Here is a 12,583-nt window from a genome sequence, read left to right on the forward strand (position 1 = left end):
GATAGGAGTAATGGGTATGTGGCTCGTGGGCTGTCGCTGAAGGAAACGAAATGAGGCAGGAAATGTCATCGATGGAGAGGATATCGCGGAATGGCGTCTGCCGAGTTGCAAGCTTATGCAGGACGAGAGACGGACCAGGACCTTTTCTGGGTGGTCTGCAAGGGCGAGTTTTCGGATCGTGTAGTGTATTTTGGTTCGTTGCCATGTCACCCCCACCTCGCAAAGTAAACAAAAAATTACCACACCCGCAGCAGCCAACACACAACGTCACATGGGTCCTGGCCGCGACCCTGCGGGGCTAACCGCGAACCGCCTAGCGCCATATCTACACATTCATGCGATAGCGCCCGAGTCACAATTCTGCCTCCCGATCACACTCAAAAGGTCTCATTCTATCGAGCCATATTCCTTCTTCTCAGCCTGCAGCCCAGGAAACCGAACCCAATTCCGTCACCAAACAGGTGCCATGGCTTTCGACCCGACGGCACTTGGCCCCTCAGCGGAGCCAGCCATTCACGATCTCTCGGGCGAGATATGGCATCCCTTGTTCCGGCACGAGTGCGCCTTTGGGCCCGATGTTTTTGAGGATGTTATGATGAACCTGGTCAAGAACCCAAACATCAACTCGAGCTGGCTCTTCCGCGCAGACATCCTCAATGACACCGACCCGGGATGGGTGCCCGAACCTCTCCCCACCTCCTCTGATCTCCCCGATCAACAGCAGGGTGTTGACGCTGCCGCACAAGCTGTGCAGCAGCCTGTCCCCGTTGCCTTCAAGGATTTCCGCAACGACCGCGTTCTTGTGCGGAGGCTGATCCCGCGAAACACCCGCCGGGACGATCCCCTGGGGCAGACATGCGTCTTTGCCTCCAGCACCCCAGATGCGGCGGGTGCGGACGCCAACGCCGGCGCCCCGGGGACCAGGTCCCTGGTCGTCTACCTTCCCCACGCTTCCTCCCCAGACGCCCTTCCGTTCTACCACCCCAATGTCCGGGGCGTTGCGCATCTCCACGAGTGGGACGCTGCGCGAGCCGTCGGCACCGTCTCCATCCACTACTTGTTCTTTGACGAGGCAGACTTTGCCATCGAGAAGCTCGTGCGGACGGCACGCATGCTGCTGTCAGTCTTGTACAAGCATGGCCAGGGACGAGTTGCCGGCTACAAGAAGCGAGTGCATCACGACGTCGTTATCCCCCAGGCGCGATTCCAAGATCGCTACACAGAGCTCAAGCTCAAGTATGCGAGGGATCTTGTAGAGAACTGGGCAGAGACGACTGATCCTTCCAAGCACGTATTTGAGGACTTGGGAATCGCTGCGTTTCTGATCGAGCTGTGGGCCGAGATGTACAAGGACAAGCCATTCCCTGGATTCGTGGATATCGGCTGTGGCAACGGCCTCCTTGTCTACATCCTCATTCAAGAGGGTTATTCCGGCTGGGGCTTTGATGCAAGAGCAAGAAAGTCCTGGGCCAAGTACAACACCGTGCAGTCAGGGAAGGATTCCCTCCAGAGACTTGTGCTCCTTCCCGACGCCGTGTCGAGGCCTTCTGCCATCGATGGCGAGGAGTCTGTCATTGATCTCTCACAAACTCACAACGGCGCGTTTCCCAAGGGCACCTTCATCGTCTCGAACCACGCGGACGAGCTGACTCCATGGACCCCTATTTTGGCAACTCTCTCTGAGAGCCCCTTCATCATGATTCCCTGCTGCAGTCACACCTTGGGAGGCCAGAAACACCGTGCCCCACTACCGCGAGACAAGACCAAGTCGCAGTCAACTTATTCCTGTCTCGTGGACTGGGCGGCTTGCATCGCTGAAGACTGTGGCTGGGTCGTTGAGACTGAGATGCTCCGCATTCCGAGCACGAGGAACACGGCCATGCTGGGACGGAAGCGGACACGGGGTGTCGAAGAGGTTGATATCGACGGAGTGTTGGCCAAGTATGGCGGGACAGGAGGCTACTTTGAGAGCGCGGCGAAGTTGACGAAAACCGAAAAGGGGCATTAGGCGATATAGACGTAGAAGTGAAGTCAACCACAAAAGTGATAACCCTTGCAAAAACTAATTTGGGTTTCTTCATTGAGTATGAATCATGGCGAAAGAGCTATTCTAGCATTCTTGGTATTTTTTATCCTCATCTGCCAGGAGTGAGCGTGGATTGTCTCGCAATCCATGTTTTCTTCCTCTCTTGTCTGCCAAATCAGATCAATTCGGCCAACTCCTGAATCCTCTTCCTCGCCGCCTCCCTGACCTCAACGACAACCTCACCAGCCGGCTTGATCTCGTTAATGAGCCCAACTCCGGCACCCGACCACTTACCAATCATCTTCTTTCCCTCATCATCACTCCACCCGGTCTTCAACCTTTCCCGGCTTTCCTCGACTGTTGCCGTTTTACCTCCGAGCACGTGGTACTCACGATGGATGTCCCCAATAATCGCACGGCCATCGTACCCCGGCTTCCAAAGCTTGCTGTCCACCAACTTGTCATGGAAGTCGTGCTTCCACGTACTCACGCCGCCGTCCTTCGTCTTCACAAGCAGCTCCTTGTGCAACTGCGCCGACATGGCCTCGTTCGTCGCAACGAACCGCGTGCCCATGACCACACCCTCGGCCCCCAGCGCATACGCCGCAGCCACACCAGCACCCTCCACAATACCACCCGCCGCGACAACCGCAACCTCCCTAGACGCGAACTCAGAGGCCAGCATCGCCTTGATCTCAGGAACCAACGCGACGACGCCGCATCCCCTCGAGAACTGGTGCCCGCCCGCGTCAACGCCCTGGGCGACGAGCACATCCGCCCCATCGGCCGCCGCCTCGCGCGCCGCAGCCACGTTGCCGACCTGCACGAAGACCTTGATGCCCGCCTCCCGCAGCGCCGGGATGATCTGCGCGTGCGGCTTCAGGTCCTCGTTCGGCGCGAACAGCCACGCGGCCGCGACGCGGTGGCGGGCGAGGATGGGGAGGACGTTGGCGGCGAAGAGGCCCGCCGTGTCGTGGGAGGTGATGAAGCCCACGCCCAGCGGGAGAGGCTGCTGCTCGTCGGCGGTGGTGAAGAGCAGGGAGCGGGCCTGGGTGAGGGCGGCGTCCATGTCCTTCATCTGGGCGGAGGACTCGGAGAAGTCGAAGCCCGCGGCGATGAAACCTGTTGCTTGGTCAGTGACTGTTTTTCGTTGGTGGGCACACAAAAGACAATTGTCTTTGAAGGGAGGTTGACGATGCGGTTTCCATGGGTGTTTTTGTGAGTGTGTGTGTGTGTATGTGCGTGTTAACACTTACCGATCCCACCGGCCTTGTGGACCTCGGTCGCCAGAGATGCGCCGGCTGCCCCGAGCATGGGCGCGCTGATGATGACGGGCGCCTTGGCGTGGGGAAACCAGCTTCTGAGTTTAGAGGGTGCCATTTTTGCTTTTTCTGTTGTGCTTGCAGTTGCGGCGCTGAATCCGCAGGTTTGTGATGATCTGGAGAGTGAGACACAATTATTTGGAAATCCCGTTGCTTTTGGGATATGTCTCGTTCGGCAGGGGTTGTTGACAATGGACGAAAGGGATGAGGATGAACGGGTGGAGGGGAGGAGGATGGGTAAGACACGCTTAGAAGAGGGTCGAGTCGCTATGGCTGGTGCTGACGAGATGGCCGTGTTGAGGCTCCGCGGAGATGGTCGCATTGTAGCGGCAGAAGGTTGGTCAGCAAGGACCTCGGGTAGGCCAGATCTTGGTGCTTTTACGGCTTGCTGAGATGGGAATATGGGACGGACGCGGGGCCCTTTAACTGTCTCCGGTGGCGCGGGGTGGGGCGCCGGGATTAAACTGCCGCTGCGGCCCGCATGCCGCTGTTCCCGCCGGCTTCGTCATCAGGCCCACGGCATTGGTCATCTTCAAGTTGAGGGATGCAATCCTTCTTGATTCACCCGCTTGAACCTTGATCAAGATCTTTTTGCTTGGTAGGATGCATATGTAGGCCATCCTTCTGGCCATGGTTGAAAACAGGGTAGTGTAGCTGGAGCATTTCCCGACTTTGTTGGGAAGCTGTGCGGAGCACTGGAGCCCGCATATCTCCACATCAAACAAACTAGGTGACCACTCATGCATGGCCTGGGGAAGCTCTTCGAAGTGCTGGATGCTGTCACTGGTTTGGGGATCATTTAATGTCAAAGCTCCCTGGCGCACCAAAAGTCGATTTGGCTAGACATTAGAAACAGTCGCAACACCTCACAATGCTGCTAGCTGAGTTACCAACTAACCTATGTTCAACCATTTTTATGAGAAACTCTAGTATGTCGCTTGCTCTGCTACACATAAGTTTAGTAGAGGAGCATGCTTTATCTCGGGCAAACATCAAGAAATCTTGCAATAAGTTGTAACTACCAACGGTGCAGATTCAGCTCCTGATGTCATGCTTGCCATCTCAGCGTGGTTGCCAACCAAGGTCTACTCGACATCATTTTCTGAATGAACGTAGTTGATGGAACTTCAATAAGCAGCTCTGCGGCATATACTAGCCACTGCTAGGACCACAGCTTCCAAACGCGACATCATAGGAGGGCGTCCCAACCAGCAAACAACACTTCCAAACTTGACAAGTGCAGTATCATGTCCAAGAAGGAATTGATCTCAAGACGAAAGTCGAAGGAGACGGGCTATGCCCTTATAACAAGACCAGGGGGTCGTTTGATACCATTCATAGATGCTGCAAGTTTGGCTGAGCTGAAGGTGGCTTATGCGTGAGGTGTTAACCTGTAACACCTTATTTCATGTCTTATTAATCGAAAGAATCCACCGTCGCTGAATCTTATATGGTGGGCATCATGTGTGTTTGCGAGAGCGACTTTGTCAGTGACAAGTTGACAACCGGGGAACTCTTAAGGTTACGGGCCCCTGCACAGGAGCGACCGACAGCCCCTGAGGCGCAATATTTATACACTCTGTGTGGCATTTGCCTCAGTGAATCTATCCATGGTGACAGCGGCCGTCGAGTCGGTCAAGCCGTAGGTGCTGCGGGCATGACCCCTGTACCCTGGGGAGCCGCCAATGTCCACGCATAAGCATGCGACAAATCGGGTGTCTGAAACCTGGGGTGACAGCCTGCAGAGACCACTAATAGGGCGCCCAGGCTTTTAGTTTGTCTAATTGTGCATCAGGATATCTTTGGCTACTTCCGTTTCTACACGACAAAGAAAACAAACGGAAAATATGAGAATGCCGAAGAACTTTCTACATATCGCTCAACAGCTCAACCACTAGACCGCGTAAATGCTCGGAAATTGCGGTTTGCAGCAGTTTGCACGTTGATAGAATCACCATGAGATTCAACTTCCAGAAATCGGTTGCCCGAGTCAAGCAGCCTCACCGACAACAGTATCTTTACGGGAGAAACACCTGCCGATCATGTTGATTAATCTAACGAAAGCTGTACGACTCAGAGTCACTTATGCTCTTGTCTTCGGCTTTTGCCGGCAACGAGCGCATTTCCAATAAGCTTCATATTATGAACGTAGATCAGCTAAGAAAGTCTATCTCTTTGGGACGAACGAGTACAGGGATGAAGTTGATTGCCCAGAAGTCTTTGCGAAGCAACTTTCGCCCGCAAACCCCTCAGAGGCTCAGAGCTCGTCGCCCTCGCCGGCCAAGCGGGGGGCATTGAGGCAACTGCTCAACTCACGTCTTACTAGTATATAATTCCCCGCATCGCGCCTTGGCTGAGCAGAATTCTAGAACTCAGACTCAAGTCGTCAGCATCACATTCATTTACATTCCAACTGTCTACTTTCTTTGACAACTTTCCAATCAAACAATTCACACAATGTTCGGACTTAAGACCGTCGTTGCCCTCATGTTCGTCCACCCCCCATTCCCCAGTTCCCCCCGCTCTGAGCGGCTCAACTAACAAAACCTCAGGGGCCTCGCTTCCATCGTCGCCGCTGCCCCGGCCGAGGACAACCGCGTCCACGTCAAGCGCCAGGGTGATGACATCAAGAACTGCTACTGCGGCAGGGACACCGGCTCCGCGCTTGTCAGCGACCCCGACACCACCAAGGCTGCCTGTGCCGACTACGGCTCATACGGTAAGTTTGCTCGCAACCCACCCTCGAGGCTTTGTGATCTTGGATGGCTAACCTTTAACCAATAGCCGGCCCCTACCCCACCAGGTGCCAGATCATCATCGACATCAACGAGCCTCTGTACATTGACAAGTGCAAGGCTCTCGGCCAGCCCACTGGCTGGTGCGAGAAATAAGCCTGTGAAGATTAGAATATCTGAATAGACTTGATACCTCGAAGTGTGAAGAGTGCCTGGTGTTGTGCACCTTCCCCATGTTTTGACTCAAGAAATATTACCGTGACCCTATCACTCGCGACTGTGCAGTCTAACATAATGATCGTTGGGGCGAAGTGAGGAACCCGCTTGCTGTCTCCCACGAGGTTGTTTCTCTAGTTCAAATCCGCCAGCATTTCCACCTTGGGCTTCTAGACAGCCTTCGCAGAACTTCATCTGAGGTCTGTTTGCCATCCTCGAGTCCGCGAACCACTGCAGTAACTTCCACGCTGCTTGGAGGAAAACCAAATCCGCAAGAATGATGGCTAGCAACATCACCCCCACGCTTTTCTGCTTGGGTACAGAACAAAGGTATTGAGCTGCTATGGTGGCCTTGTTGCAGGATAACGGGCCCATCAGCGGCTGGATAGTTCCGTAGCTCTCGTTAAGGGGAACATTGGCATCAATTCCAGCCTCGTTAGGCTTGGGAAGCTTGGTGAAGCGGCCGTTATCCAGCTGAACTGGTTCAGTGAAGTTGTTGAGTAGGGCACCAGGGAATCGGTTGGTGTTCTGCGGATCCATGATGGCATATCTAAGACCGTCTTCGTCAAGCAATAGGTTTGGCGGCTCGCAGTTTCCAAGGTCAAGAGCGAAAAGTGAGTGCATGATTTTAGAGTAATGCAAGCTTTCTGTCAAGGTTGGCGACCCCCAGAACTATCAAAATGTCAGTCCGTATGCAGAAGTCTTGTGTGTTGAAAAATTAACAGACTGGGTACGTACGTCAGAGTTATAAGGCGTGGTGTCATAAGGCAAGTCCATCCAAAGAGTTTGCAAATAGCTATTCTCGAATTGGAACGTCCAGCCGAGATCGAAAAAGTTTTCTGAACGAATACTTGGCAGTGGTTGATGCCTAATCAGCCGGCGCGCGGAACAACAGTTGCGAAGACACAGACTTACTCCGTCTTGGATAAATTCCTATTAAAGGTGAGTCTGGCCCGGTTGAGATACGTTTCACCAAGAACGTCTACACCGGGAACCTGAGAGGCAGCACTTAAAATGCCAATGAAGTAGGCGTTCGAAAGCCGAGTTCCCCACCAAACGCTCGCGCGTGTTTTGTGATTGGAATCCATGACATAGTCGTATACGGGCTCAGTTTCTCCCTCATATTCGGCTTCCATGGTGACTTCTGCAAGTCCAGCATCAGACACGACAGTACACTGTAAGGTTGCCGTCGCTACTGTATTCTTGAATGATATCCACCAGGATGGCAATCTGGCCGGGTCGCTTTTCATCAATTTGACAAACATTTGACTTAAAAAGCATTCCTCAAGTGTCGTGTTCTTGTATCCAATTGACGAACGAATATCCGGGGACTCGGCGTCTCTGGTGGGAAGCTCTATGCTCTTCACTTTATACCGGAAACCATGGTTTGAGGTGAAGAACGAGTCGCCGACCGTCAGAAGATAGGGCTGACATTCAACATCCATGTCCCCTTGCCAATTGAAAGGCGGCTTGTTGAACCACCTGTTTAAGCATCATGATTTAGGCCATCTCACATTTAAAGATCGTATGGGGTGCATCTTACCGCGCATTCGCCGCGGCTTCTGTACCGTTAACATCGGTAGTGTAGAGTGGCTTCAAGTCGAAGCCGTTTGATGTTAGGTTGACGAGCGAAAAGACCGCAGTCAGGATGACACAGCCTATGATTGCAACGGGCGTGAACCACTTGAAAGGATATGGGCGGGTGATGGGATACTCAAAATGATACATCTTTTCTTTTTCGCGATAACATAAAGTTTTGGCACAGGATCTAACTTGAAAATGGAATTTTAAGTATATTTCTAATTCTAATGGTCCAGAAACGGCCAAGAATCTGAGCAGAGCCTGCTTCTATATTGCATGTGTGCAGAGATGATCGCTCCCAAAAGAGACGGTCACCATCAACCTCATGCAGCTTACCACTGAAGACGAAGAAGTGGAAGCCGAGAGTGAACGGAATGTCTCCTATTAAGAGCCAGTGAAACTGTTAGTATGTGTGGAAGAACCGCCGCTTCTCGGTCGGCGAAGCCCTGGATGTAGCTTCCTTGGAAAGTTGATGACCAAGTCAGGCTGTGGGTAACACAGGGACACAGCGTTTTGGGTAAGCATATGCAGCACCAATCGAAAAGGTCAAGGATGCGTTGATGATCTGCCAGACCCAACTTCAAATGGTTACAGTAAGCAGGCTTGTCGATGAACGGGCTTATTGGAGTTGACAAATAATTGCTCACGCGTGTGGAATACTGTGTCACCTCGGATTATGTTTGATAACTTGAATTAGGGCATGGCGTTTCAATTTAGCGCAGGTAGGAGTAGATCAAAAGAGTCGTCGGTGACCCCGGCAATGACTCCGTGTAGAGGTGCTGTTATGAGACATGTCGGACATTATTAGAGGCCCATACCACAGCCATTCATTGATTTTGTGATGCGTGTTCTAGGCAGAACCTTTGCTGGAAAAAGGTCTAGACCAACGCAATCACTAGCAAATCGTTCATCTGCAAAAGAAGAGGGCTACAGAAAGACTATTCTCCGAATATTCAGGATCAGATTCAGCCACAAAAACGAGCAAAGCTGAATAACAAGGGCGGGAAGATACCTCTGCGTTTTCGGCTCAAAACCCAGGCTCATGACTTTTTATCACTTTCGTCATGACAGTGACCAGAAAATTCAACGGAAGCTATCTCGGGACTCGAAGACGTCGACAAGTTTCATTGTCCCTCAGCATCGAATTATCAGAGCGCACCTGCTTCTTCAAAACCAGAGCGACTTAATGTAGCTTACATGCTCAAGTTGGAAGAGACAAGCGGCCCCGCGCCACGCTCACGGGTCTGGGAGAAGACCAGGATCATTAGCCATAGGGATACTAGCTTGCTTCCATACAAAAGAGTATTGTACTGCTTATAATTTACACCATGACAACAATGTCACGGCCAAGGTTGAGATCTGCTTTGATAAAGAATGATAACATATTCCTGCCCTTGGAGGGTGGTGCCATGGATGCGTCGGCAAGAGTTGCCACGATCATCTCTGGATGTCTAGATACACCAGTATACTCTGCGCGAGGTGACGGATGAAAGGATACAGGAGCGGAAATGATGGTATGGTATCTTTGATATGTATTATAACTACTTTTTTGCTTTATTTTTATTATCTAGGTAAGCTTTTGGTGAGGACACTAATTTCGATGTTCCTCATGCAACTTTGCATTTGATTGAGGAGAGGAAGTCATTGTTCCTACTCTGCCCAATGAGTTTATATGAGACATTATGAACCACATACGTCTGTGTGTCTGAGAACGACGGTTGGGATAAAGAGGTGTAGGTCATTCGATGTTCGTACGAAAAGCCAACCGCAGTGCTTGGTCAACACGACAGAATGTCTAAGAGGTGATGATGGACCATTCATTCCAGATGAAATTCAACTAGGGAGAAAGAATGAAACACTTTGCTTCGTTGAATAGCTGTGTGTTGTGTACACGATTATACTCAGCCAGTGACCGGAGACGACGACGATGGTAAGGGTGTCAAGCAATTATGGCAACCCCATCCATTGGTACAACATGTTATATGCAGTCTACATCTATCTTCATATGTATTTTCCCGTCGTCTCAAATCGTCTCACGATGCAAAAATCTTCCTCAGTCCCTCCATCGCCATATTACCACCGCTAAAAACCAACCCCAAATCCCACCCCTTCTCCCCAGCCTCCTTCTCGACCATGCTCCTGAAATCCTCGTTAAACAGCGCAACCGCAAGCGGCACCGCACCGCTCGGCTCGACAACGAGCTTGAACCGCTCAAACACCAGCTTCACCGCCGCCTTGATCTCCTCCTCGCTCACGCTGAACATGTTCTCCACCAGCCTCCTCTCGTAGATCACGCCCCAGGGGAACTTGCCCACCGGCGTCCGCAGCCCGTCCGCGATCGTCAGCGTCTTGACGCTCTCGACCCTCTTGCCCGCCTCGAACCCGCGCTTGCAGTCGTCGGCGCCCTGGAACTCGGGCTCCGCGCCGAACACGCGGATCCCCGTGCCCTCGCAGCTGAGCGCCACGCCGGAGAGCATGCCGCCACCGCCGCAGGGCGTCATGATGGCGTCGAGTCCCTTGCCTTCTGATGCAGAGGGCTGGCCGGTGGAGTTGAAGGTTGGGTTCTGCGCCGAGTGGCCCGCGGCGATGAGGTCGCGCACCTGCTCCTGCAGCTCGAGGCCGAGGGTGCCCTGGCCGAGCATGATGTCCGGGTGGTCGTAGGGGGGCACGAGGCGGGCGCCGGTCTCGGCGATGACGCGGTCGGCGACGGCCTCGCGCTCGACAGAGGTGCTGCCGCTGAATATTACGTTGGCTCCGTAGCCGCGGGTGCCGGCGATCTTGTTGGCGGGGGAGATGTCCGGCATGACGATGTGGGCGGGGATGCCGGCCTCTTTCGCGGCCAGGGCGAGGGCTTGAGCGTGGTTTCCTAAGAGTTTCGTTAGTGTGAGTGCTTACGTGCATTCTCAATCCGTCATATAAGAGACTCGAAAATGATAACGAGAATATGAGGGGTTGAATGTGTCTCACCAGAACTGTGCGTGACGACGCCCTTCTCCATGCCGCCATTCTCAATCCAGCCAGGCTCCTGCTTCAACCTCTCGACCGCGTGGAACGCCCCGCGGACCTTGAACGCGCCGATGCGTTGCAGGTTCTCGCACTTGAACCATAGCCTGAGGGTCGGCTTCGCGGGCGTGCGGCCCTCCCATCTCGTGCCCTTCAGGTCTTCGGGGGATCGCGGCGTCGAGGCGAGGGTGGTGAGGGTCTTGTTTGTGAGGACGGGCGTGTAGTGCACGTGTGGCTTGACGAGCTTGTGTGCTTCCACCACGGAGGCGCGGTTCAGGGGCAGACATGTTGTGAGGTCTGCCATTTTGTCGGTGGTGTCTCACGGTAAGTTGTGAGAGGGGTTTTGGTGAGACTTAGTTTCCCGGACGTTTTCCGGTGGCGGGGTTCAGGTTTCCTTGGTGAGGATCGATTAGCTGCTGGACGTGTGTTGAGATATCGTGTCAGTCAATGATTTCAGGAGAACCGACTTGTTTAAAAGTGAGAAATAGACGGCATCAGTTTCAAGAGCATCGCAAGAGCGATGAGATGGCAGGATGAGTGTCCGATGCCGGCCGGGGTCGGGGAACGCGCGCGCCCTCCGGACGGGCCACACCCCCGCTCTGCCGATGACTCGCCCGCCGCTGCGTGCTTTAAAGGGCGCCGTTGCCTGGGATGACAATTGAGAAACTCACCACGAACAGATTAGCCGCGGGCAAAAGTTGAACAGCCGAATGGCATCATTGAGTTGAAGGCAATGATTTCCTTTCCAGTTGCTAGAAATGGAAGGTCAATGAATCTTCTGGGCGAAAAATTGGTGATTCAACGGTGCGCTATCACGAATAAAGCGATTCGCGCCTTTAAGTAACCAATTGCATGTCAGCCATGCTGCAGTGTTCGAATAGAAAAAGGGTCTTCGGTAGAATGCGTGTTCTCCCGCACTGCTTTACAAATCCAAGCATTCACACAGTCTGTCAATTATTCTTGGGTATCACCTCCCTCTCGCTACCCTGTGTGCAAGTTTCGCATCTCCGGAGGCCGGCTACGACAAGTTACTGGGAGTAGCTCGTACTCATTGCACTAGCCACATTCAGAAATCTGCTCAACTTAGATCAATAGCTTTGCTATTAGCATGAATCTGATATCGCAAGTTGACTGCTCCGAGAGCTCATCAAAGCCTGAGCATGATTCTCGCCAAGATCTCTCTCATGAATGCTTCAACACAATAACATCGATAGTCAATGGAACGAATGCGGGCCTTTATAAAGCACAAGCTTTCTCCGCATATCATTCCCGCCATGAGCGCACGATGCGATGTCGGGTTGGACATTTAAATGTATCAGCCATCCGATCCTGGCCGACCTGGCAATGCGCCGGTCTCAGAGTTGATTTTCCAATCCATTTTGTCGACGCCGGCATCTCCTTTTTCCACTCTTGTTTCCGGCGTATACGTTGAATATGTGAAGTAGCGGCCAGAAACGAGGAGGACTTCAGGAAGATGAGCAGATATTACACGTCAACCTGCGTCATCGTTGATGTCAAGACAACGCTGATTCAACCACAACACACGATCGCAACTCCAGTATTGTTCGTGCTCCTACGACACTGGTTCAATGCAACAGACGGCTTAAATACCATGGGCGTCCTGGATGAGCTGCTCTAACGTGGCCTTGTACGTGTCAGCTTGCTCATGTCGCTGGAGCCGCGTATCTACCAGGCGCCTA

At 52.9% G+C, this 12,583-nt stretch overlaps 5 protein-coding genes across 5 annotated transcripts; 2 read left to right on the top strand and 3 right to left on the bottom strand.

The window, feature by feature from the left end:
* Positions 1-466: 466 nt before the first annotated feature.
* Positions 467-2,008, top strand: TRM44 (tRNA (uracil-O(2)-)-methyltransferase; the record flags this gene model as incomplete). Its single annotated transcript, XM_032020454.1, has 1 exon — positions 467-2,008. The coding sequence occupies one exon, from the start codon at positions 467-469 to the stop codon at positions 2,006-2,008; it is 1,542 nt and encodes a 513-aa protein (XP_031882510.1).
* Positions 2,009-2,201: 193 nt separating this feature from the next.
* Positions 2,202-3,406, bottom strand: ncd-2 (Nitronate monooxygenase; the record flags this gene model as incomplete). The annotated part of the gene is made up of 2 exons (XM_032020453.1): positions 2,202-3,148; positions 3,283-3,406. The coding sequence occupies 2 exons, from the start codon at positions 3,404-3,406 to the stop codon at positions 2,202-2,204; spliced, it is 1,071 nt and encodes a 356-aa protein (XP_031882509.1).
* Positions 3,407-5,805: 2,399 nt separating this feature from the next.
* Positions 5,806-6,239, top strand: CGGC5_v015751 (uncharacterized protein; the record flags this gene model as incomplete). Its single annotated transcript, XM_032020452.1, has 3 exons — positions 5,806-5,837; positions 5,901-6,067; positions 6,133-6,239. 3 exons carry the CDS (start codon positions 5,806-5,808, stop codon positions 6,237-6,239), a joined length of 306 nt encoding a protein of 101 aa, XP_031882508.1.
* Positions 6,240-6,350: 111 nt separating this feature from the next.
* CGGC5_v015752 (uncharacterized protein) lies at positions 6,351-6,923 on the bottom strand (the record flags this gene model as incomplete). Its single annotated transcript, XM_032020451.1, has 1 exon — positions 6,351-6,923. One exon carries the CDS (start codon positions 6,921-6,923, stop codon positions 6,351-6,353), a length of 573 nt encoding a protein of 190 aa, XP_031882514.1.
* A 2,990-nt stretch (positions 6,924-9,913) lies between these two features.
* srr-1 (putative serine racemase) lies at positions 9,914-11,187 on the bottom strand (the record flags this gene model as incomplete). The annotated part of the gene is made up of 2 exons (XM_032020450.1): positions 9,914-10,746; positions 10,848-11,187. The coding sequence occupies 2 exons, from the start codon at positions 11,185-11,187 to the stop codon at positions 9,914-9,916; spliced, it is 1,173 nt and encodes a 390-aa protein (XP_031882513.1).
* Between the last annotated feature and the right edge of the window lie 1,396 nt (positions 11,188-12,583).

Source organism: Colletotrichum fructicola, assembly GCF_000319635.2.
Source record: "Colletotrichum fructicola Nara gc5 chromosome Unknown KSG_Nara_v1_contig10, whole genome shotgun sequence".
Taxonomy (NCBI): domain Eukaryota; kingdom Fungi; phylum Ascomycota; class Sordariomycetes; order Glomerellales; family Glomerellaceae; genus Colletotrichum; species Colletotrichum fructicola.